This window comes from Pollachius pollachius (assembly GCF_949987615.1).
Source record: "Pollachius pollachius genome assembly, chromosome: 11".
In the NCBI taxonomy this organism is placed as follows: Eukaryota; Metazoa; Chordata; class Actinopteri; order Gadiformes; family Gadidae; genus Pollachius; species Pollachius pollachius.
The window spans coordinates 18,233,074-18,258,057 of record NC_136944.1 but is presented as its reverse complement, the minus strand read 5'-3'; the positions used below and the strand labels follow the sequence as shown (position 1 = coordinate 18,258,057).

General features: G+C 45.0%; 4 protein-coding genes across 4 annotated transcripts; all 4 read right to left on the bottom strand.

The window, feature by feature from the left end:
* Positions 1–1,327: 1,327 nt before the first annotated feature.
* LOC307082552 (uncharacterized protein) lies at positions 1,328–9,058 on the bottom strand (the record flags this gene model as incomplete). Its single annotated transcript, XM_079746171.1, has 4 exons — positions 1,328–4,124; positions 4,735–4,891; positions 7,798–8,453; positions 9,055–9,058. The coding sequence occupies 4 exons, from the start codon at positions 9,056–9,058 to the stop codon at positions 2,461–2,463; spliced, it is 2,481 nt and encodes an 826-aa protein (XP_079602297.1). The 3' UTR covers positions 1,328–2,460.
* A 2,197-nt stretch (positions 9,059–11,255) lies between these two features.
* Positions 11,256–13,737, bottom strand: LOC307082550 (GTPase IMAP family member 4-like; the record flags this gene model as incomplete). Its single annotated transcript, XM_079746169.1, has 3 exons — positions 13,427–13,737; positions 11,674–12,404; positions 11,256–11,276 (listed from the first exon to the last, which is right to left on the bottom strand). The coding sequence occupies exons 1-3, from the start codon at positions 13,443–13,445 to the stop codon at positions 11,256–11,258; spliced, it is 771 nt and encodes a 256-aa protein (XP_079602295.1). The 5' UTR covers positions 13,446–13,737.
* A 197-nt stretch (positions 13,738–13,934) lies between these two features.
* On the bottom strand, positions 13,935–18,802 carry LOC307082671 (uncharacterized protein). The gene is made up of 2 exons (XM_079746312.1): positions 18,668–18,802; positions 13,935–15,886 (listed from the first exon to the last, which is right to left on the bottom strand). The coding sequence occupies exons 1-2, from the start codon at positions 18,711–18,713 to the stop codon at positions 14,196–14,198; spliced, it is 1,737 nt and encodes a 578-aa protein (XP_079602438.1). The 5' UTR covers positions 18,714–18,802; the 3' UTR covers positions 13,935–14,195.
* A 56-nt stretch (positions 18,803–18,858) lies between these two features.
* Positions 18,859–24,705, bottom strand: ccdc134 (coiled-coil domain containing 134). The gene is made up of 7 exons (XM_079745802.1): positions 24,491–24,705; positions 22,533–22,656; positions 22,099–22,220; positions 21,903–21,987; positions 21,535–21,716; positions 19,809–19,880; positions 18,859–19,721 (listed from the first exon to the last, which is right to left on the bottom strand). Exons 2-7 carry the CDS (start codon positions 22,636–22,638, stop codon positions 19,602–19,604), a joined length of 687 nt encoding a protein of 228 aa, XP_079601928.1. The 5' UTR covers positions 22,639–22,656; positions 24,491–24,705; the 3' UTR covers positions 18,859–19,601.
* Positions 24,706–24,984: the final 279 nt, after the last annotated feature.

Here is a 24,984-nt window from a genome sequence, read left to right as displayed (position 1 = left end):
TGACTTTTGTTGTCGTGAGACGAGTTGGCGTTGTCCAATCAAAACGTCGTATTCGACGTGGTCTGATATTACGTCAACGATCAGAAGCTTTGGTGTAAACCGCGCCCCCTGCGTTCGTAACAAGAGGAAACCCTCTTGACAAATACTTCCATGACAAATACAAGCATTACATTTCCATGTGTGTCTGCGCTTGCGTGCATGTGGGCGTGTGTGTGTGAGTGTGTTTCCTCCAAAACAAATTCGGTGAGGCAGAATATATATCTTACATACACCTATGGAATGTTAAATGTTTTTTTTTCGAAAAGAATCAAGTCAGAACGGGAAATTATATGTTTATTCATTGTAAATATGTAATTTAAATAACCGCGAAATGTATACAGACTTTGTTATTATTTTATACTGAATAAATCATGACAATAAATAAATAAAAAAAAATAATAATAAAAGGTCAGTTTTATGCAGAATAAACCAACCAAACTGAACGTTTCAGAAATTATGTTAAAGTTGAACTTTGTTCAACTTTTGTTGAACAAAAGCTAAGGCAAATAATAGGAGATTAATTATTGAGCGGGTAAAATTAACTTTACTAAAACAGTGCCAACTCAGTAGGTTTACAAGCTGATACACACATCTCAATCTGGAAAAGGCAAGGCAATCAGTCAAATTATTAACTGCTGCCTCTATAGCGAAAGCCCTTAAAGTCTCAGCCCTACTCATGTGACTGAGACGAGACCCCGAGGAGGTCCACCTGGCCCAGGGCCACCAGAACACCCTTCACCTAGAACAGCCGCGCCGAGGAGCCCCCCACTAGCTCTCCGATAACAGCCCCTGTTGCCCGCCATGGCTGGTCTCCTGGTAACTCCCTCTGCTGGTCCACGCTCCCTCCTTGATCTGTCTTACTCCGTTTTCATTATAGCTTACTCTCCACCTGTTCCATCAGCGCCCTTTCCTTTTCCTCACTCATTTCCCTTACCTCCTCCTTCCTGACTGCTAACTCTACTTCTGGGATAATGAAGTTGGTGTAACACACTCTACCGTTGTCCTCCACAACCTGCTCCAACTTTCCCAGCAGCTCATACTTGCCTCCACACCTGTCAATAAAAGCAGGTGAAGCTTACAGGTGCGCTGGCCAGGTACTCATCTATCGGCTCCTCCATGACATCTCCCCAGCTAAACAGCACCACAGTGTGGTTGCGGATCGCAGCTTCACCAAATACGGCAACCAGCATAGTGACGATAGTGACGCGTACAGCCCGAATAACCTTTTTACTCAACCTCGAAATTAAAATAAATCAAGCCAAGACTAAATATTTTTATTAGATTATCACATTTTATTCCATATGTTTGTTCGTAAATACACACTATTATACGATATTGGACATTTGATATGATATGATATATGAAAACTGATGTATTGTATGATATTTGATACTCTCCCTGTGGGAATAAAACACAGCAACACAGAGCTGCTTTTTGTGATCATGATCATAGGCTGAACACACTATAAAGGTGAATGTTGGTCAGGATCAAAGGACCAACAGAAAAATCAACTTAAGAAAATGATCAGGCACATCTCCAAGTGAAAAAAAACAACTAGTATCAGATTAAGATAAGTAAAGCAACAGGTGAGAGACAAGGTGAGCCGCCCCTCCAGGCCCCCCGTACCCCTTAACCCCTAGTCGGCCGTCTGCTTCCCTTACAAAAGGGCATGAGAGCCTACTGCAGTTCTGGACCAGCTTTCCACCCAGACTGAGGCCCCAAATATATGACACAATGAAAAATATGTTGATGGCCTCGAGGCCCTGATATACCAAAAACATCCTTAAAAGTCAAGATATAGGTGAAGCGGTCACAGTGAAGTGACAGTGCTCCATTTTGCTTTGACACAGACATGACCAGACACTTATTATGCATTGAATAAACAGAGCTAGTCAAGTTGCACCACATCGGTTTGTATAGTTTGATTGCTGAAGATTAGTGTACAGAAAAATCTGGATTTCCTTGAAAATACAGCGGCATAATATTGTAATTACAAATAAAGCTATTTTCCCTTCCACATACAGAGTAATATTGACGTTAAGTAAGGGATAATAGAACGCTGGTCATTATCGGGAAAATAAGCCCAGACAGGGCGAACCGGACACCGACGCAAACGGAGGTGTCTTGCTTCGACCTGAAGGGGCTTATTTTCGATAATGAGTGGCTACTTGCCAAACGAAAAAAATAACTTCACAAAGTGTCTTTTTACAATTTATTTGTAACCATTCGTAGTGTTGATCAGCAGAGAAATAGTTAGCCAAAGACGTTGACGCCGCTTAGCAACCGAAGACGCTGGAGTTGTTGTGAAGGGCCCATGCAAGTGAACGGAGCGTTCCACGGCATTGAGAAGGGCCGTGTCATAATTAAGAGACCCCCATAGAGATGGAATCATAACTCGAACCCTGTCTGCCGGTCAACATACTAGCCGCGGAAGGAGGTGAGAACAGCTTGTGTGGCATTTGCCAAAGCATTTCCTACAGTTGCAGCTGCATTAATTAAATCAGTCCCTAAAGGGGCAGCCCCGACTTCAGCTTCAGCCCCTACAGACCTTGCAACCACATCCCCTACAGCTCTCACACCCCCTTCAGCTCCTGCCCTTGCAGCCACACCCCCAACAGCTCCCACCCGTGCAGCCAACCCCACAACCGTGACCCCAAGGATGCCAACCTGACGTACGGTTTGCTGAGCTCCTTCCAAAGGACTGGCAGCGTCTAGCCCATTCCCAGCACCAATGCCGCCCCCCACAAACCCACCGAATGCACCACCCACGACCACAGAAGCAGTACTGCAGGCTAATGTGCTGCCCATCAAGTATGCTCCTGCTGTCGCTGCAAGGGGGACAGCGGCCCCACACAAAGCCCCCACGGCCAGGCCAGTGAGCCCCGCCGCCACCACCTTCCTCACTGTCTGCATCAGGCTGGGGGAGAGCAACACCTCGCTGCGCCGCCCCCCTCCGGAGGAATGTGGAGCCTGTGGGCTTCTATTGAAACCTCTCTCTGCTGGGGCCCTCTCCCTCCTGAACCTGTCCTCTTGCTCCCTCCTGAACCTGTCCTCTTCCTCCCTCCTGAACCTGTCCTCTTCCTCCCTCAACCAAATGACCCCCTCCCTCCTCAACCAATCGACTTCCTCCCTCCTCAATCTGTCAACCTCCTCCAAACTTAACCTGTCCTCCTCTGCCCTCCTTAAACGGTCAACCTCCTCGCTACTTAACCGGTCCTCCTCCTCTCTCCTCAACCAATCGACTTCCTCCCTGCTCAATCTGTCAACCTCTTTCCAACTTACCATGTCGTCCTCCGCCCTCCTTAAACGGTCAACCTCCTCCCTACTTAACCTATCCTCCTCCTCCCTCCTCAACCTGCCCTCCTCCTCCCTCCTTACCCTGTCCTCCTCCTCCCTGATTGCTGCCTCTACCTCCAGGTACATGGCGTTGGTGTAACACCCTCCACTGTTGTCCTCCACAACCTGCTCCACCTTTCCCAGCAGCTCGTGAACTTGCTGCACATCGCTGGGCGCCTGGTTGTTGAGAACATGGTACCTGCCTCCACACCTGTCAATCAAAGCCTTGAGGCTCACAGGTGCGCTGGCCAGGTACTGCTCTATCGGCTTGTCCAGGACATCTCCCCAGCTAAACAGCACCACCGTGTGGTGGCGGACCGCCGCTTCTCCAAATACCTCAGCCATCATAGTGACGGCCATGTTCTCCTCCTCTGTGTAGCGTCCCACCTGGACCACCAAGAGGAAGGCGTGTGGGCCGGGGGCCGTCAGGGCCATGCATCGACTGATCTCCGTGATGATCTGCTCCTGGGTCAGGTGTGTGTCTCCAAAACCTGGCAAGTCCAACACCGCCACCTTCTTCCTCCTCCTCCTCCTCCCCGCCTCCTCCTCCACATGGTAGTCAGAGGTCCCCAGCTGGCAGACCTTGGTAACTGAGCCGGCGCTACACCCGGACAGGAAGTGACTCCGGCCCAGGATGGTGTTCCCTGAGGAGCTCTTCCCAGATCCCGTCTTTCCAATCAGGATCAGTCTCAGCTCTTCTTCTGGATCATTCTCCCCCATGTCTGTTGGCCACGGCCCCTCTGCTCCTGCTGGGTGGAACATTACACAAGCTGTCCATTAAATATACCACTGCACAAAGCAACAATGTTGCACCGTACTGATAAAAAAATAATACAAAAAGGTTGTTTATGAGGTTACGTCAGAAGAACAAATATTAAATTTTAATCTTTTGTTATCTAAAACAATGCTTCATAATTATGTAAACTGTATTTTCCTTTTCATAGGAACTTCAGAAATGTGATGGAATGATTAAATAGGTTTAGAGCACTGTGTGGTGCAAACGGAAATAAATGGCACAGATATATAGCCTAGTTGGGAGGCAGTTATTGATTGTTGAAAATATATGGTATTTATAAGTACAACCATTTATGGTATTAAAAAGTTAACAAACACATTAACACGTTTACAAAATGCATTGATTGACATAATGGAACATATTCACAGACACAATGTGTGCGGTACAGTGTGTAAGCCTCCAGTTTAGATTCATGTAATGAATTTATTCTGGTACCACCGAATGTCCGTGCTGCTGGGGGATAGAAATAGGCCCCTACCTATGGAACCTTTCCTAAATCGTCATGTCAGAAAACAATTAAAATGTACCTAGTAACTGAGCTTCTCGAGATAAATCCACCTTACCTGACTCTGATTTGTTGTTCAGGTCGACTCCAAATAAATCACGAAGCAAACGCAGTTTCCGCTCAAGTTCAAAACTGTTTCTTCGCGAAGTGTGACAGTGAAATAAAGTTGAGAAAACTGTAGCGCAGGCTTGGCCTACTGTAGGAAGACACTCATTAGTTAGGAATAGTTAAACAAGTAATCTAAAACAACGTAGGTCATGTGTAATGACACAAGGTCGCGTTTTACTAAACTACGTACCAAACTTGTTAAGTTTTAGTTTCACTATGAATACGGAAGCGTAATGTGCGGAAGCATAATGCATTCACTTAGGAAAAAAAACTGCCCTTGTTTTTTCCGAATTATACATAATTATCTCACAATACTGAGAAAGGTTGTATTGTGGTAAAATTATGCCTTGTTTTTCTTAATTAGCGAGATTTTTATCTCAGAATACTGAGAAAAAGGGCGGCAGAATATCAATGACATACTGTAGGCCTATATGTTGTCAGGTATTCTTATATTACATTTATGTAATATAATATATTCTTTATATTTTCAAGGTCCTGATAACGATAGAAAATGTTGCTAAAAATAAAATTTTGAAAAAAAATCGGACAACGGGTTACAATTTAATGATAAACGTAGTTCTACGTATTAATAAAGTCCCAGTTAACTCTTAATTAAATTGTAAAATGTTTTTGTCAAGGCAAAAATTATCCAGTCAGTACAGGGAATTATATGTTTATTGATTTAAAATATGCAAGTTATTTTTATGACTGTGAAATCAATACATCCTTATTTGATTATTTTCCAGAGAATAAATCATGACAATAAAAACATATATGAAGCCAGTTTTATGCAGAATTAAATCAACTGAAAAACCCATCTGATGTTAAGTCTAAAATTAAATCAAATAACTTTATTTACTGAACCATGTTAACTATAAACAATAGCTTAAGCCAATGATCAGTCACATCTCCAAGTGGAGGGAAACTAGGAACATGAAGATAAGTAAAGCAACAGGTGAGAGACAAAGTGTCCAGCTCCTCCACACCCCTACTCCTTAACCCCTAGTCGGCTGTCTGCTTCCCTTACAAGAGGGCATGAGAGCCTGCTGCACTTCTGCCCCCGCTTTTCACCCAGACTGAGGGCCCCAATATACAAAATACAAAATATATGAAGGTCCAAATGACCTTCCGTTCTGCAATGGTGTGAATTGACTTTAAGGTGTGCATGTAGTACTGCATGTAAAGTACTACAGCGCAAGGCACTGAGAACGGCTTGTGTCACTTCTAGATACGGCATGAAATGATAAAGCAGCTTATTAATTAGGGGTCCTACGAAAACCGTAGGAACCAATCGTTAGTATTATTTATTATTATTATTATTATTATTTTTCACTTGACTTTTTGGCTCAAAAAGTTGTAAATTGGTAGGCTTGTAGAACTCGTAAAATGAGTAAGGGAATCAAAAGATGATATAACACATAGGTGGCGATATAACAAGGCCTGGAAGTTCACCATTTCAACCCGCTGCCATTAGGTGCAATATGCATGAAACTTGTTATACTTGCACTTTTCGTCATGATGAACAACTTTCAAATAGCAACCCATACAGTCAGACCATTTGGATATACTGCAGTGACCACAACTTCAGCAAACACCCACACACCAACAGATTCGCTGCCGGAGATGGTAAAAGCTGCTAACACGGCACACATGTATCAGGTCACTGCGGGACTACATGGTGTAAAACTCATAGCAATAAGGCGAAAGACAGCAGAGATATACATTTTTAAGTGAAAGACATGCTCTACAACACATACAGTAGGACCCAGTCATGGTTGCTTGCAACTATATTTCAATTTAAATTGACCTGTTTTTACATTCCCGGATAGTTTTATGGTTGCCAAAATACCCAATGCAGCTGTTCCTGCAGCAGCAGCAGCAGCAGCAGCAGCAGCAGCAGCAGCAGCAGCAGCAGCAGCAGCAGCAGCAGCAGCAGCAGCAGCAACCCTTCAGCAACCCTTTCGGCTCCTGCAGCCGAAGCACACCAACCCCCTGCAGCTCCTGTAGCCAGAGGCCCTGGAGCTCCCAACCCTGCAGCCACCCCCACAACCGTGACCCCCACGCTGCCCACCTGACGCAGGGTTTGCTGAGCTTCTTGCGAAGGAATGTCAGCTTCTAGCCCAATAAATACACCCATACCGCCCCCCGCAAACCCTCCGGCCCCAACGGCCATATTAGATGCTTTAAAGTAGGGCTGAAGGATTAACCGAATTCAAATCGAAATTGCGATGTCATATAACATTTGCATATCGATTTTTTGTTTGTTTTTTTTATTTTTTTGTGATTTGTTACCGAAACTGACTGGAGATCAGTACGATTTATATTGATTTAAATTTTACAATTCAATAGTTAAATAAAGATGTTATAATATCAATTAATTTCTGGCCTAAAGGATAAGGCATCCCCGGTCCTGTTCCCTCCTAGCCCTGTCCTCGTGATCCATCCTTTGAAATTCCTCCCTCCTTGCCATTTCCACCTCTTCCCTCCTTTGGCAAGCCTCCTTCCATTTTTCTTCCTCCCTCTCCCTTCTTACCTTATCCTCCTTCTTCCTTACCTTGTCCTCCTCCTCCCTCCTAACCCTATCCTCCTCCCTCCTTACCCTATCCTCCTCCCTCCTAGCCCTATCCTCCTCCCTCCTAACCCTATCCTCCTCCCTCCTTACCCTATCCTCCTCCTCCCTCCTTACCCTATCCTCCTCCCTCCTAGCCCTATCCTCCTCCTTCCTTACCTTATCCTCCACCTTATTTGCCCTATCCTCCTCCTCTCTCCTTACCCTATCCTCCTCCTCCCTCCTTACCCGGTCCTCCTCCTTTCTTACCCTATCCTCCTCCTCCCTCCTTACCCTATCCTCCTCCCTCCTTACCCTATCCTCCTCCTCCCACCTTATCCGGTCCTCCTCCTTCCTTACCCTTTCCTCCTCCTCCTTCTTAACCCTATCCTCTTCCTCCCTCCTTACCCGTTCCTCCTCCTGCCTCCTTACCCTGTCCTTCTCCTCCCTGATTGCTGCCTCTACCTCCTGGTACATGGCGTTGGTGTAAACCCCTCCACCGTTGTCCTCCACAACCTGCTCCACCTTTCCCAGCAGCTTGTGAACTTGCTGCACATCATGATCACGGTTGTTGAAAACGTGGTACCTGCCTCCACACATGTCAAGCAAATCACTGAGATCTTTAGGTGCTTTGGCCAGGTACTGCTCCACCGGCTTGTTCAGGTCATCTCCCCTGGTGAACAGCACCACCGTGTGGTGGCGAACCGCCGCTTCACCAAATACAGCAGCCATCATAGTGACGGCCATGTTCTCCTCCTCTGTGTAGCGTCCCAGCGGGACCACCAAGAGGAAGGCGTGTGGGCCGGGGGCCGTCAGGGCCATGCATCGACTGATCTCCGTGATGATCTGCTCCTGGGTCAGGTGTGTGTCTCCAAAACCTGGCACCACCACCCTCTTCCTCCTCCTCCTCCCTGCCTCCTCCTCCACATGGTAGTCAGAGGTCCCCAGCTGGCAGACCTTGGTAACTGAGCCGGCGCTAATCTCAGACAGGAAGTGACTCCGGCCCAGGATGGTGTTCCCTGAGGCGCTCTTCCCAGATCCCGTCTTTCCAATCAGGATCAGTCTCAGCTCTTCTTCTGGATCATTCTCCCCCATGTCTGTTGGCCACGGCCCCTCGGCTCCTGTGGGTGGAACATTACACAAGCTGTCCATTAAAGGTGCATTATATACATTTGGAAGAATTTTTCAGTACAGAACTTTGCATAATAATGTCTTCCTGTTCTGCAATAAGAGGAGTTATTTTCTTTCCCTAAGCCAACAAGAAGGATATTTATTATTCTTGAACTAGCTGACATTACTTTGCAATAACCGCTAGACAAGAAGTTCCCCATTCTACCTTTGGCTCTAACAGCTCACACTCGTTTACATGCACACAGCTAACCGGATTGTAACCAGGTTACTGCCTTAATCAGGTTTACCAACTGGCATAAAGGCAGGGAAGCCGGGTTGCGTGACCTAGTAAACCTGATCCTGAATCAATATAGTTTGGAATGTATCTGATATGGATTAAAGCTAGGTTTATTGGATAGGGCATCTGATAATTCACACCACAAAGTATCGCTGCTTTTATAAATGCTGCACAGATGTTTGACAATTAGGTTTATTTGTGTATGTTTATTCATGCAGTCGTTACTAAACCAGAGTTTACTCATGCAGTATTACCGTCTTATTCAAGGAATAAAGTGGAATACAATCAAGGGATGGGATACAATCAAGTCCCACCCATAATGTAATACAGATTGCAAAGTGGAGGGATTGGAGACAGAGTCTTCAGCCCCAGCTACCCATGCAGCCAAGTGTGTGCGTAATGGATACACATCAGGGCGATGACCCTGTGTGTGGGAGGGGGCAGATGATGGGGCAAATCAGAAAGTAACTTTCTGTTCGAGTGAGAAGGAAAATATTATCAAATGTTAACATTTGATCAAAGCGTTACAGCAGTATTAGTGGCATTTGAAAGGTAAACCCATTACTTCTGAATGTAAATTGAGAACTTAGCATGTCGGATCCCTTCCCAGCAGATGTAGTGCTAATCCACCTGTCATCCTTGACCAAAGATATTTACCCTACATCTTAATTGGTACAGTCCTACTTTTATAAGATTACGGTTTATTTTATGTATTTTTTTTTATTCTTATCCTTATCATATCCATATTTATTCAATTATCCTTTCCTGTGTGAAAATAATAATAACTTAGTTAAAAGCAACACCTTCTTTAGTCCAATTGCATTAGATATCATCACTGTTGTCCTATTAACGTATCAACATTTCTCTTTTAATTGTCCTTATAACCTCATGAACTTTGATGTTCATCATCATGAATGATAACTGTAATTGTTCTCTAGTCGCCAAGGACATATGTGGCCTGTTGGTATGAATGTGTGAATTTATGTCACAATACTAGCCATTACGGTAATAACGTCTTAGAACTGGTTTAATTCATTCAATAAAGGCAAATACTGTTAAAGCAAATGTACAGACTTTGTGATGTGTACTTCATGAATAAAAGCCCAACTAATTGATAAATGTAAGCTTAAGCCAATAGTTTTTTATTATGTTTTGAACAATTCCTTGTTTTCTACACACTTATTTCACTTCAGGGTAATAGTACACAGCCCATAGTGTGACCCAGTAAGGTACAAGACATTCTGATTTATAGTTTCAAATTAAAAGCCCCCCAAAAATTCTAATATGAGACATAGTAAACTTAACTTTGGATTCAATTGTAAAGGAAACGCCCTGTTATCAGAGTCTCATTCAACATCAGGGTAATAGTACACAACTACATAGTGTGACCCAGTAAGGTACAAGACATTCTGATGTATAGTTTCACATTAAAAGCCCTCAAATTACTCAAAGATGAGACATATTACATATGATTTGGGATTCAATTTAAAAGGAAACGCCCTGTTATCAGAGACTAATTCTACTTCAGGGCAACAGTACACCACCCCATAGTGCGTCTTAGAACTGCTTTAATTCATTCAATAAAGGCAAATGTACAGACTTTGTGATGTGTACTTCATAAATAAAAGCCCAACTAATTGACAAATGTAAGCTTAAGCCAATAGTTTTTTTATTATTTGTTGGACAATTCCCTGTTTTCCACACACTTATTTCACTTCAGGGTAACAGTACACCACCCCATAGCGTGACCCAGTAAGGTACAAGACATTCCGAATTATAGTTTCAAATAAAAAGCCCACCAAAATTTCCATTGAGACATATTACATATGATTTTGGATTCAATTTAAAAGGAAAAGCCCTGTTATCAGACTAATTCCACTTCAGGGTTATAGTACACAACCCTATAGTGTGACCCATTCCGTTTCAAGTCATTCTGACGCATAGTTTCATATTAAAAGCCCCACCACTTTACTCATACAGTCACACAGTTGGTCATATGGTCATACAGTAGGACCCAGTCATGGTTGCTTACTGTATTTAAATTTATATTCACCCGTTTTTATATTCCCGGATAATTTTATTGTTTTAGCCTTAATAACTGCTACAACTCCTACAGCTCCTAGAGCCAAAGCTCCAGCAGCCCCCCCAACTACAGCTGTAACCCCCCCTGGAGCAGTGGCAACACCCCCCCCTGCAGTAGCCCCCCCCCCCTGCAGTAGCCCCCCCACTGCAGTAGCCCCCCCCCCTGCAGTAGCCCCCCCCCCTGCAGCAGCAGCCCCCCCAACTACAGCTGTAACCCCCCCTGCAGTAGCAGTCCCCCCAACTATAGCTGTAACCCCACCCCCTACAAATGCCATCCCCATAACCCCGGCCCCCACGCTGCCCACCAGGTACATGGTTTCCTGAGCTCCTTCCAAAGGACTGTCAGCTTGTAGCCCACTCACTAAACCCATGCAGCCCCCCGCAAACCCACCCCCGGCCATAAAAAGTGTACTGCAGACTAACGTGCCCCCCATCAAGGCTGGTACTGCTGTCGCTGCAAGGGAGGCAGCAGCCCCACAAACAGCCCCCACCACCAGGCCAGTGAGCATCGACGCCACCACATTTTTCACTTTCTGCATCAGCCTGGGGGAGAGCGGCACCCCACTGCTGGAGGATTTGGCTGATGCCCTCTCCCTCCGTACCCTATCCTCCCTCCTAACCCTATCCTCCTCCTTCCTTTTCCTATACTCCTCCCTCCTTACCCGGTCCTCCTCCCTCCTTACCCTATCCTCCTCCTCCCTCCTTACCCGGTCCTCCTCCCTCCTTACTCTATCCTCCTCCTCCCTCCTTACCTGGTCCTCCTCCCTCCTAACCCTATCCTCCTCCTCCCTCCTTACCCTGTCTTCCTCCTCCTCCTCCCTCCTAACCCTATCCTCCTCCTCCCTCCTCACCGTGTCTTCCTCCTCTTCCTCCCTCCTTACCCTGTCCTCCTCCTCCCTGATTGCTGCCTCTACCTCCTGGTACATGGCGTTGGTGTAAACCCCTCCACTGTTGTCCTCCACAACCTGCTCCACCTTTCCCAGCAGCTCGTGAACTTGCTGCACATCGCTGGGCATCTCGTTGTTGAGAACGTGGTACCTGCCTCCACACCTGTCAATCAAATCCTTGAGCCTATCAGGTGCACTGGCCAGGTACTGCTCTATCGGCTTATTCAGTTTATCTCCCATGGTGAAAAGCACCACCGTGTGGCTGCGGACCGCCGCTTCTCCAAATACCTCAGCCATCATAGTGAAGGCCATGTTCTCCTCCTCTGTGTAGCGTCCCAGCGGGACCACCAAGAGGAAGGCGTGTGGGCCGGGGGCCGTCAGGGCCACGCATCGACTGATCTCCGTGATGATCTGCTCCTGGGTCAGGTCTGTGTCGCCAAAACCTGGCAAGTCCAACACCACCACCCTCTTCCTCCTCCTCCTCCCTGCCTCCTCCTCCACATGGTAGTCAGAGGTCCCCAGCTGGCAGACCTTGGTAACAGAGCCAGCGCTAAAATCGGACAGGAAGTGACTCCGGCCCAGGATGGTGTTCCCTGAGGCGCTCTTCCCAGATCCAGTCCTTCCAATCAGGATCAGTCTCAGCTCTTCTTCTGGATCATTCTGTCTCATGTCTGTTGGCCACGACCCCTCTGCTCCTGTGGGTGGAACATTACACAAGCTGTCCATTAAATTGCACCGTCTCGTCCTAAAATTACTTTTTAAATCTTTGGGTGAGTTATCTAACACAATGCCTAATAATTCTATAATATTAACGGTAAATTGCCAGTTTAAGAAATGTTCAGTTCATGATTTAATAGGTTTCGAGCACTGTCCTTGAATACTGGGTCTCCTGGGTCCCTCTCCGGTATTGGAATACCACAGCTGGCCACTGGCAATACAAACCTTAAGACCTTGTTTTGGCCATGTGATTAGACAAATCCATTGATTTGTAGATGTATTATAAGAAGTGGATCTCTGTGACGACCTCACCCTGGAAGAATGAAAGAAACCGCCTGGACGTTGACAACGTCAAAGCAGAACTGCAGATTTGTGTAGATATTGCAAGAAGTGCACAAAGATTTACAGACATTTCCTTGCCAAAAGATAACTGCTGGAAGCTGCCAGTAATGGGCACATATATCTAAAATAGACAGCCTCATAGTTAAATGCTTTTTAAACTTAGTAATTCGAGTTTTGGATGTATGGACTTATTGCCCTCATGTTGGATTAGTTTAGGCTAAACGTTATGTACTTGCAAAGCCTAATTTACACTTTTTTATACATCACTACAACAAGGTCTATGTACCTAACTTTTCTGTACTACAATGCTTTGCAAATGGAAATAAATGAAACGGATAAATGGTTGTGTAGCAGTTATCAATTAAACATTATAAAATGGCATTTTGAAGTGCAATCATTCATGGTATTTGGAGCTTCATAAATACATTAACACATTTTGAATGACATAAAGGTACAGAAAAAAAAAAGAAAAACATGTTTGATATGTGTAATGTATATTTTGGATTAATGTAATGCGATGTGACTCGTGGCAAGATGGCGGCAATGAAGGGGAGGATAGTAAATATGCCCCTACCTACGGAACATTAAAAAAAAATCCTTTCAGCAACAATGTACGATTCACCTGGTTACTGAGTTTCTGAATATAAATCCACCTTACCTGACTCCATATTGAGCATGTCTTTCTCAATATTTATTTTTCATAACGCCCTTTATCTGTTGCTCAGGTCAACTCCATCCAAAGAAATCGAGAGGTTTAGGCCTACGTAGTTTCAGGTCAAGTTAAAATCCATTTCTTCGCAAAGTGAGATTTTAAGTTGAGACAGCAGTTAGGGTAGTCTACTGCACAACCACACACATCAGGTTGGAATAGCTTAAGAAGGAATCTAAACAACACTTGACATCTGTAATGGACACGAGCTAGTTTCACTAGGCCACACAATAGATTTAATAAGTTTCAGTTTCAGTATGAGTCATGGACATACGCAGATTTGTTTTTAAACCTACTTGTAGAAACTCACGCGCGGAAAATGTTTGTGTTTGTGGGCGTGTCCTTGTGACTATTAACAATGAGACATTATTTTCCAATAATCTTTATTCTTATGTATGATTATAAATGCTTTATTACAACTGTTTAATCAACCACAAAAAAAAGAATGATGCACGTAAAGATGAAAAATATTTATTAGATAGCTCATATTTCTGTAAAGGCACAAATCCTCGAAAATATTTTCTTCAATATTTGTTTTTGTTTCGTATATGAACAAAAATATATGATGTTGGAGATTACTACATTATATGATATATGAAAACTGATAAGCCTACATGGTATGATACGGGAGACTCTTCATGTGGGATAAAAACACAAGAGCAAGACAGAGTTGCTTTCTGTGATCCGGATCAAAGGCTGAACCCAAGGGAAACCTCTTTTATTTGTTCCAGTGGATTTCATACGTCCTGCGCTCCGTGTAGCTAGCCTCCCTGGTCCCTTCACCGCTACAGACCTTTTCTTTGAACACCTTTACCACAAGACCACCAGCCAGCACCAGTCCCACCGCCGCCTGGCCCACCTCTGCTACTGCAGCCAGGACGCGGGGCCCCGCTCCTCCCCAGGAGGCAGACACCAAGCTGGGGCCTGAAGCAGCACACACCGCCCCACTGGTCCCGGCTCTAACTACAGCCCCTGCCGCGGCTGGCCCGGCCCCTGTAGCGGCAGCATGGGCTCCAGGCAGGGCTATGGCCCCTACGGCGGCCCCAGCTCCCAGGACGCCCCCCACCCCTGCAGCCACCCCCACAGCTGATACCCCCAGGAGGCCCACCTGGCCCAGGGCTAACTGGACTCCTTCCCCAGGACTGGAAGCTTCTAGCCCAGCCGCAGCTGCCACAGAGCCCCCCACAAGCCCTCCGATAGCGGCCCCCGCGGCCGTCTGTCCCGAGGCTGTTGCTACAACAGCGCCAATAGCCTCCACCCACCCTACCGTCGCCCCAGTCAGGTGAGCTACACCCAAACCTGCTGCGTTCCCCACCACGGCTGCCCCTGCTGCTGCCGCTAGTGGGACAGCCGCACCACACAGAGCCCCTACCACCAGGCCAGTGAACACCGCCGCCACCACCACCTTCACTCTCCGCAGCACGCTGGGAGAAAGGGGCACCTGGCTTTGCCACCCACCACCGGGGGCGGAGGGAGCACGTGGCCTCGGCCTGCCAGCGCCCCTCCTTCTACGTCTCCACCCATCTCTCCATCGCTCTCCTCTTTCCCTGAGGAAGCTGAGAGCACCTCCTCTTCTCTCCGCCGTCTCGGTCTGTGTCCAAAACACCTCGTCCCCGTCATCAGCCCCCCCATCCCGCTCTAGGACACGCCTCCTCCATTTAGACATCTTCATTTCCTCTTCCTCACCCTCTGCTTGGCCACGCCCCCTCATTATCCTGTCCTGCTCCTCTCTGATTGCTGCCTCTGCCTCCAGGTACATGGCGTTGGTGTAAACCCCTCCACCGTTGTCCTCCACAACCTGCTCCACCTTTCCCAGCAGCTCGTGAACTTGCTGCACATCGCTGGGCGCCTGGTTGTTGAGAAGTTGGTACCTGCCTCCACACCTGTCCATCAAAGCCTTGAGGCTCACAGGTGCGCTGGCCAGGTACTGCTCTATCGGCTCCTCCAGGTCATCTCCCCTGGTGAACAGCACCACCGTGTGGTTGCGGACCGCCGCTTCACCAAATACAGCAGCCATCATAGTGACGGCCATGTTCTCCTCCTCTGTGTAGCGTCCCAGCGGGACCACCAAGAGGAAGGCGTGCGGGCCGGGGGCCGTCAGGGCCACGCATCGACTGATCTCCGTGATGATCTGCTCCTGGGTCAGGTGTGTGTCTCCAAAACCTGGCATGTCCAACACCACCACCCTCTTCCTCCTCCCAGCCTCCTCCTCCACATGGTAGTCAGAGGTCCCCAGCTGGCAGACCTTGGTAACTGAGCCGGCGCTACACCTGGACAGGAAGTGACTCCGGCCCAGGATGGTGTTCCCTGAGGCGCTCTTCCCAGATCCCGTCTTTCCAATCAGGATCAGTCTCAGCTCTTCTTCTGGATCATTCTCCCCCATGTCTGTTGGCCACGGCCCCTCTGCTCCTGTGGGTGGAACATTACACAAGCTGTCCATTAAAGGTGCATTATATACATTTGGAAGAATTTCTCATTACAGAACTTTGCATAATAATGACTTTCCTCCGAGTTATTTTCTTTCCGTAAGCCAACAAGAAGAATATATATTATTCTTGAACTAGCTGACACTTTGCAATAACCGCTAGACAAGAAGTTCCCCATTCTACCTTTGGCTCTAACAGCTCACACTCATTTACATGCACACAGCTAGAGGCGGAGTGGCGATTTCCCAGTCGGCCGGCCGGCCAGCGAGATCAGGTGGACCAGCCCACAATTGTTGTGAGCGGCCTGCGAAGTCAGTTGGACCGGCCCACAATTATTATGAGCGACCGCGAGACGTCTGCAAGCCGGCCCTGAGCATAAATTAATCCTCTTCAAGACTCTGTGAAAATCCCTGAAATATACAATATAAGTCAAGTAAACATCCAACCAATATTTATACCACCTTATTTATTTATTTATTTATTTACTTCATTTAATTCTTCATTATTCAGGCATTACAGAACTTTCATGGTTATAAATAAAAAATACGAACTACAGTTTATTTTAATTTCTTTGCTCTTGAATTGACGTAGAATGGAGCAAAGACTCCTTGGATTGGGAAATGCGTTTATCCAATAAACAGCTTGCAGGTCAAGTCCATTTTCGGAAATGTAGGGGGATATATGAGCAGCCCCACGTCCAATGGCATGACCCTAAAGACACGTCAGACAGAGAAAGCGAGCAAGTTCGTGGTTGCTTGCTTGTTGTGGCACTCATGGAAGGCAAGAAGAGAAAGGAGAAAGGAAGGGCTGAAAAGGCCAGAATAAAGAAGAAGCGGATGCTGGAGGGGGATGCATCTAAGTGCTCAAAAATAACGGATTTATTCCGAAGTCAGGCATCAACGAGTCGTGCAGGTGAATTGACAGAAAAACAGTTAGCCAGAGCTCAATCATTGACGCTATTGCTAGGCGGGAGCTAGCACAAGCTGCTCGTCAAATGTGTATGTGCTGGCTGGTATATTTTAGACGAATTAATGACTTAACTGATCTTTCTCTTTTAATGGATAGAGAATATGTTAACAGATTTGGAACATGTAGGCCTATCTGCCTAAGCCCACGTTGAAATAATTTTGATGTTGAATGTTGATGGCGCAGTGGTTGAAATAAAGATTGATTTCATACAAATCATAAACGCCTCTCCCTGTGTCATTGCGTGTGCGTGTTTACGAGGTGCGTGCGGGGTTCTTGATTGACCGATTCTCGATATTATTATACGAATATTGAATAGTATTTTTGCCAGAAATGCACATCCCCAATTAATTCCAGTATAAATTCGATTTTTCACTGTTAGAGTTTGTTTTTTTGCGTTTAAGATATTAAGTGATTTCTTGCCGATGATCCATGGCTGCCTTTGTGAATGTTGGCACACGTGTCGAATGTCGGGGCGGGGGAGGGGAGAATTTTCCCGGTGGCTATTAGTGCCCCACTCCGCCCCTGCACACAGCTAACCGGATTGTAACCAGGTTACTGCCTTAATCAGGTTTACCAACTGGCATAAAGGCAGGGAAGCCGGGTTGCGTGACCTAGTAAACCTGATCCTGAATCAATTTAATTTGGAATGTATCTGAAATGGATTAAGGCTAGGTTTATTGGATAGGGCATCTGATCATTCACACCACAAAGTATCACTGCTTTTATAAATGCTGCACAGACGTTTGATGTTTATTCATGCAGTCGTTACTAAACCAGAGTTTACTCATGCAGTATTACCGTCTTATTCAAGGAATAAAGTATTGCTTAATACATTATACTTCTACTGAATAAAATAAACTACTACTGATACAATATACCACTACTACTGAATGTAATATACTACAACTGCATACAATATACTTCTACTGATACAATTTACTACTACTGATACAATATACTGCAACATGTGATACAATTTAGCATTACTTCAGATATAATATACTTCTACTACTGATATAATAATGCTGCAACAATACTGATCAAATATATACTAATTGAAAACATATACTACTAATAATGATACCATAAACTATTACTGCTACAATATACTATTACTGCTACAATGTACTACTAGTGATACAATATACTACTACAGATACAATATACTACCCTTACTGATACAATATACTATTATAAACAATTAAATACTACTGGATACAATATACCACTTCTACTGAATGTAATATACTAGAACTGGATACAATATACTACTACCACTGATACAATATAGTAATACTAATGCTACAATGCTACAACGCATGTGTCTATAGTTTTAATGTGATGTCTTTTGTGTATGTCCAGTCGGACTTGTTGTCTCCCTTGTTCTGTGTGGTAGTGTACTGTCCTGTGTGAGCCAAATCACCAAAATTAATTCCACACGATTAGCGTCGTTTGGCAATAATAAAGACTTGACTTGACAATATACTACTACTGGATTGTATCAGTCGTAATGTTAGCTAACTATTACTGTACTATTATACTATTGAAACAATGTACCACTACTAGATCATACATACATACATACAAACATACACTACTGATAGAATATACTAGTACTACTGTATATAATATACTATTCTCTTAACTGACATAACATTGACAGCATTTAGATGTTGAGCAGACGATATTAGTGTATAGTCGACTCTTTCAAATTGACAACAATGGCTTCCCTTAGCGTTAGCAAGCTATTAAACGCATTTTTAAAAATGTTTTTACTTAAAACACATAATCTTACCAGACTGCATGTTTAATGAAACATCTGTGTGAGGAAATAAGAACATAAAAACCGCATTTGGTTTAAGTTGGTTCGCCTTTAGGTTTTAGCTGCCGAGGCACAAAGCTCTACCAAAGTATAACCATTGAACTTGAGATGTTCGGTCTATCTGCGACCTCTGTTGGTAAAACAAGAATATGAAAAGCAATACATCCAATCTGTTATTTTATTCCATGAAATCGGATAACAAAATGATAGTTGTAGGCTTAGTTAGTTGACTTTGCAGCAATCTTTTTCTGAATATACATATATTTATATAACAGTCGTAATACATTTTAGAAATTCCAACAAGGGTCTCATTTTAATATACTTTGTACAATAAAAGATGATTTCCTGTAAAACATCAAATGATATATCAAATTGTGTGAACCAAAATATTAATTGTAATGCTTGAACATGAGCTTGATGGAGTTTCCCTTTAGTTTATACCACATCAACAAATTATTTCAGTTATAGAACTGAATTCTTTTCAGAAAAAAAGAAACCTTGCATTACTTGGGACGCTAAGTAAAGCGAAAGTAACATCAATCAATTCCCTCCGACAGTCATCATCCTCGTACCAAAACAAGCTTTGATAAGTAATAAATGGGGAGTGGGAGGTAGCTCCATGTGAACATAACACGGTTGTAGACCGCAAGTCCCACAATGCAATGTTTTTGAACCTACCGTGTAAATGAATGATCCCAAAAAATATTCCCCTGTCACCTCTTGAAGAAAACCGGTTGTTAAACACAAACAAAATCTTAATCTCTCCTCTGTCGTTTTAGTTCACAAGAAATATTCTTTATGATCTCAAGTGTCTCCATGTTTGATCCTCCTCCTCCTCCTCCTCCCCCTCCTTCAGGCGAAGAGCTCCTTTTCCTCCTCACTTCCTCCCTCTCCCCTCTGCATTGCTCTAGAGCTCGGAGCGGGAGATGCGGGGACCCTTCCTCATCTCTTTCCTCTTCTCCTCCTTCCTCCTCCTCTTCTCCTCCTCCCTCAGGAGCCTCTGGAAGGCCTCCGCTGTGTGAAGAACCTGGCGGGGGTGACAGGACATTAACTCTGTGTGTGTGTGTGTGTGTGTGTGTGTGTGTGTGTGTGTGTGTGTGTGTGTGTGTCTCACGTTGTCTCTCTCGGTACGGTACGGATTAGTGAAGTCTGGAGTTTTCTCTGTTATACCGAGCTCCTGAGACATCTTGGGAGAGAGAGAGAGACAGAGAGAGAGTGAGCACCACTGAAAGTACATTATAGTAACTGATGAGTGAGCAGCATTGTGAGAACTTCACAGTAACTGAATACTGAGCACCAGTGTGAGAACTTCACAGTAACTGAATACTGAGCACCAGTAGAGATGGGCAATATGGTCTAAAATCCATATTGCAATATAAATTGCAGCCTCTTGCGATAACGATATATATCACGATATAAAATCATAAAATAACCGTTTCAGAACAGGTTACATAGACCCTAAGGAAAGCCAAACTGCTAAATGTATTTAAAAAAAAAGAGAAATATAGTATGTCATTTCGAGAACATTTATTGTGAAACACTGTAATCATACAACATAATGTTGCAGATAAATAAAATTAGTATTGGGTTTCATTCCTTTAGTGCAAACCATTCTAAAAGGCACTACACTTAGTTTAAGTCCTTGGTTCTTAAATGCCACCCAAGATGCAGAGAACAGGAAAAACGGGTGTCTTTCCAGATAAGGAACAGACACTGTACTGACAATTAGGGATGGGCATGATTAATTGATGATCGATCATTGATTACGATTTTTGTCGATTACGTGATATTTTTAACCATCAAAAGGAGGTTGACCCAGCCGGAGAGGTGGTCTCGGAGACGTTGCTCAACATGGAGCAAAGAGGTGACGGAACGTCTTATGGATATTTGGGTCCGATATCCAAAAGAAATTCTGTCTCCTCTTTGCTCCATGTTGAGCCACCACCCGACGGTCCGACAAAAGCAAGTAAAAAGTATGCTGGAAAACATAACTTAAAAATGCCGATGCATTTAACACACTCCGAGTCAGGATGAGGGAGAAGGAGTTGGACCAGTCCGCAGATCAATGTATATCACGCTGGATATCCATGATTGTTTACTTTCACCGGTGCTTTTCCCCCCCCCTCCCCTTTTTCTTTAACGCTTTCCAACGCCCCAGACCTTTTGGTCCAATGTTTTAATGTTCTTTGCACACATGCAGGTTTGTTGACGAATTCTGGCACTGTTGCGAAAATTGCAATGTGAAAAGGAATTGCACCAAACCAAAAATGAAACATTGTAATTTGCGTCATCAACATGCATTATCGCGATAGAGCGATAGAATTAAAATCTCTATCGTAGGCCATTTTTTTCATCGTTTATATCGTATATCGTTTATATCGCGCATTACTAAGCACCAGCGTGACAACATCACAGTAACTAAAGACTGAGCACCAGTGTGACAACATCACAGTAACTAAAGACTGAGCACCAGTGTGACAACATCACAGTAACTAAAGACTGAGCACCAGTGTGACAACATCACAGTAGCTGAAGACTGAGCACCAGTGTGACAACATCACAGTAGCTGAAGACTGAGCACCAGTGTGACAACATCACAGTAACTGAAGACTGAGCACCAGTGTGACAACATCACAGTAGCTGAAGACTGAGCACCAGTGTGACAACATCACAGTAGCTGAAGACTGAGCACCAGTGTGACAACATCACAGTAGCTGAAGACTGAGCACCAGTGTGACAACATCACAGTAACTGAAGACTGAGCACCAGTGTGACAACATCACAGTAGCTGAAGACTGAGCACCAGTGTGACAACATCACAGTAACTGAAGACTGAGCACCAGTGTGAGGACGTGCTGGTGGGTGCCTCCGGTGAACACCCCCGTGTGGTTGCAGAAGCGCAGGCCCCAGCGCAGCAGGCCGCTCCAGTCGGCGTTGCGGTCGTAGTAGTGGTGGACGATCCGGGGGAAACGCAGCGCTACGTCCCCGAAGAACGCCGTGTTCTCCACGACGTGGGAGTAGGCTGGGAGACAGAGACATTACACTTTACATGCACATTTAACTCCAACTCCATAGAGGAAAGAGGGGAGAGGAAAGGAGGGGAGGGGAGGGGAGGAATGATGGAGAGGATGAGGAGTGAGGGAGAAGAGGTTACGGGGAACGGCAGAAGTGGAAGGAAGAGGAGAGGCTGATGACGGGGGAGATTAACCTTCTTTGATCTTGTCGTCCAGGGGGAAGGGGTCTTCAGGCTGCATGTTCGCCGCTACCAGAACCGCCTTGGAGTCCTCCAGGACCTTAACCGCGAGACATACATTAATATTGAGTACGTTCGGTGTGTGTGTGTATGTGTGTGAGAGAGTATTTCAGTGCAGTGGAATGAATATTATACATAAACACACACACACCTTGAAGAGTCCTTTGAGCATGATGTCGATGATCTTGTATTGCTGGTTGACGTCGCTGAGCTCCACCAGGTTCTTCAGGGCGTTCAGCTGCTCCTTTCTCTTGGTCTCAAACAGACGCTTGTCTGGACACACACTCAGGAAAAAAACACACCGTAGCACACACATAGACACACACACTGAGGAAAAAACACACATTGTAGCACACAGACACACACAGGGAAACACATACACACACAGGAGATATATACACAAACATGCAGACAAACACACTGTAGGAGACACATACACACAAACACAAAAGCACCCACACTCAGGAATACACACTGTGCCGCATGTATACAGACACAAACTCACAAAGACTCACACTGCAGCACATACAGACACAATAATGAAGACCCACACTGTAGCACACACCAGCATATCTTGGTGGATACAGATCTCCAGGTTGTTGTCATGTTTGTGTGGTGTGCTCCTGGAGGGGTCGGAGCCGAAGGCCCGACCCAGAGCCACCGCTAGCAGCACGGTGCATACGCTCCACATGGCCAGCAGGGGGAGACACTAGAGAAGGACAGCGTTGAACAGGGCTGTGTTGAGATCATGTTCATCCATGTTTCCTTCAGTGTAAACAATCGCACACACTATTTTTTTATTAATTTCTTTGTTATGATTAATTACTATACTGTCCTGTATACTTTCTGCTATGGCTGAATGTCTCACCTGTGGTTAATCAAGCACATCCTAACATATTAATTAAGAGCTAATAGAGTCAGCACGTGTGTGTTTGTTTTTAGAACCCCTCTATCATCACTGCTGAGCCTGTTCTCACCGATACAGAATCTTTATAATCAAGTTTTATATATTGTACAACGGTTTTTTAACCATTGGGAACGCCTCGTGCTTCATGGAAAGGTTGAGGGTGCTGGAGGTAGGACCTCCAACAGCTGAAAAAGAGGATGAGTTGAGGCTCTTGGAGGTAGGACCTCCTACAGCCGAAAGGGAGGTAGAGTTGAGGCTACTGGAGGCAGGATCTTAAAAAAAAAAAAGACGCATCACAGTAACTATGGCCAATAAAAACGTTACCAAATAATACAAAGTTTCTAAAAAACACTCGTGATGCTTCGGCTGCAGAGTCAGCAGAAATCTAAAATCTCTTGGCCGTCTCCCCAGCTCACGGCCATAAAACGCTGCATTATATATCCTCTAGTGAGAAAGTGGCTTGAATCCTTGTAGACATGGTGAGGGACAGAGAAAGGGTCCTCTGATGTACTCTGGTGTCTTCTTCCCCCCATTGGCACAGATTTAAACAAAGTCTGTGGTTTTCACTATGAAAGTGAAAAACCAAACAGTCGCTGTGTTTAATCCAAACTTAAGAAGATTTATGCTTTAAACCTTTACACTTTATCCTGCTGTAAGTGCAGATTCATAATCTCCAACAGATGGAGAAGGAGGTTCTTTATGTGCGACTTCATCCCAAGCCTGTCGGTGTGTAGGCTTACTGGCAATAATCTCTCCAACGGTCTCTGGCCATGTAATGAAGATGTACCTGATGTTGATCTGGCCATCATGGAGCCTCTGAATGATTTATTAGTTTAGAACGCACCATTAAACACACACACACACATACACACACACACACACACACACACACACACACAAACACAATTGCGAGTGGTGCATTTAGCAGACAGGCGTTATTTTTAAATTGGCCCAAATTCAGTTTAAGTCTTTACATGGCATCCTGAAGCAATGATTCACTTGTTGGAGTAGCTTTTTTCCTCGGATAGAGATCACATCTGGCTGCTGCGTGGTTCAAAGACGGTCAGTCGCCGTCGTCAATGTAAAATCAATATGATTGGTAGAGCCCTAATCACAGTTCGTCTCAACACGCCCACATTATAGGACAACCCCTAATTCTGACACATCACCCAGCTCCATCATGCTGCAGCAGCAGCGCGGACATGCGTCATGTAGAGGATGATCACGAGGGCCCATATCTAATTACCGCCGGCGCCTGGTGAACCTTCAATCAGAGATCGGGCTAATCGATTGTCCGCTCCTTCACCCTCATTCATGTGTTTACTCGCCAGGCAACGAAGCAGGTGGATTACACATCACACCGGATTGTAATACTTACATGTTACTAATGCTATACCGATCTATCTTGGATTCTTCATATTTTAAAATCGATTGTTATGTGTAGTTAGCAATGTGGCTTGTTCAACCGCGGTCAAATATCTCGAAAATAAATTCGTTGCCCGAATCAAATATTAGAAGACGTTCGATCGGCAAATCGATTGAAGGCGTCCACGCATCTTTCATCCAGCTGGACACACTAGCCGCTGGTCAGCTCCCTTCAACGGCCAATGGGATGTGGACACTACAGATCACTCACCGTGTGGTGAGAAGCAGAAGCGCCAAACCAGACCCGGAGATAATAACTCGGATATTGCTCCAAGTCCAACTCAACAGCACGTCTCAAAATGCATCGATCTGCCGCCGATCAGATGTGTACAATCCTCAAGCGCACACGCTGCGGTGGAGACATTAATTTGCATTCGTCTCTCGACTCCCTACTCTGTCAGCGCCACGATAACAGGCTGAGTTGCCGTGCCGTGGACCAATGACAAGCGATCAGAGGGACGCGGTTTCCACACGGTCACTTTAGAGCAACACACATACAAACACAGAGGCGGCGGTGCACGCGTAAATATTTCCCCAGTTGAGATTGAGATGATTACATTTAGATGACTCTTCGATTTAATTATTGTAACATTACTAATCGGTTTGGAAACTTGATTGACAATATTTATGGGCAATTATATCCACTATAATAATAATTGTTAAACAAATGTCAACATTTTTATTTAAATAAAGAAATATGGAATA

What these genes read in the sequence shown, in the direction of transcription:
- LOC307082671 (XM_079746312.1), bottom strand. Translation starts at nt 18,713, where the DNA reads ATGTTCTTATTTCCTCACACAGATGTTTCATTAAACATGCAGTCTG. An exon ending in TTCATTAAACATGCAGTCTG is followed by an intron (nt 15,887 to 18,667) that starts GTAAGATTATGT and finishes TTCCACCCACAG; the next exon opens with GAGCAGAGGGGCCGTGGCCA.
- ccdc134 (XM_079745802.1), bottom strand. Translation starts at nt 22,638, where the DNA reads ATGTGGAGCGTATGCACCGTGCTGCTAGCGGTGGCTCTGGGTCGGGCC. An exon ending in TGACAACAACCTGGAGATCT is followed by an intron (nt 22,221 to 22,532) that starts GTATCCACCAAG and finishes GTGTGTGTCCAG; the next exon opens with ACAAGCGTCTGTTTGAGACC. An exon ending in ACCAGCACGTCCTCACACTG is followed by an intron (nt 19,881 to 21,534) that starts GTGCTCAGTCTT and finishes CTCTCTCCCAAG; the next exon opens with ATGTCTCAGGAGCTCGGTAT.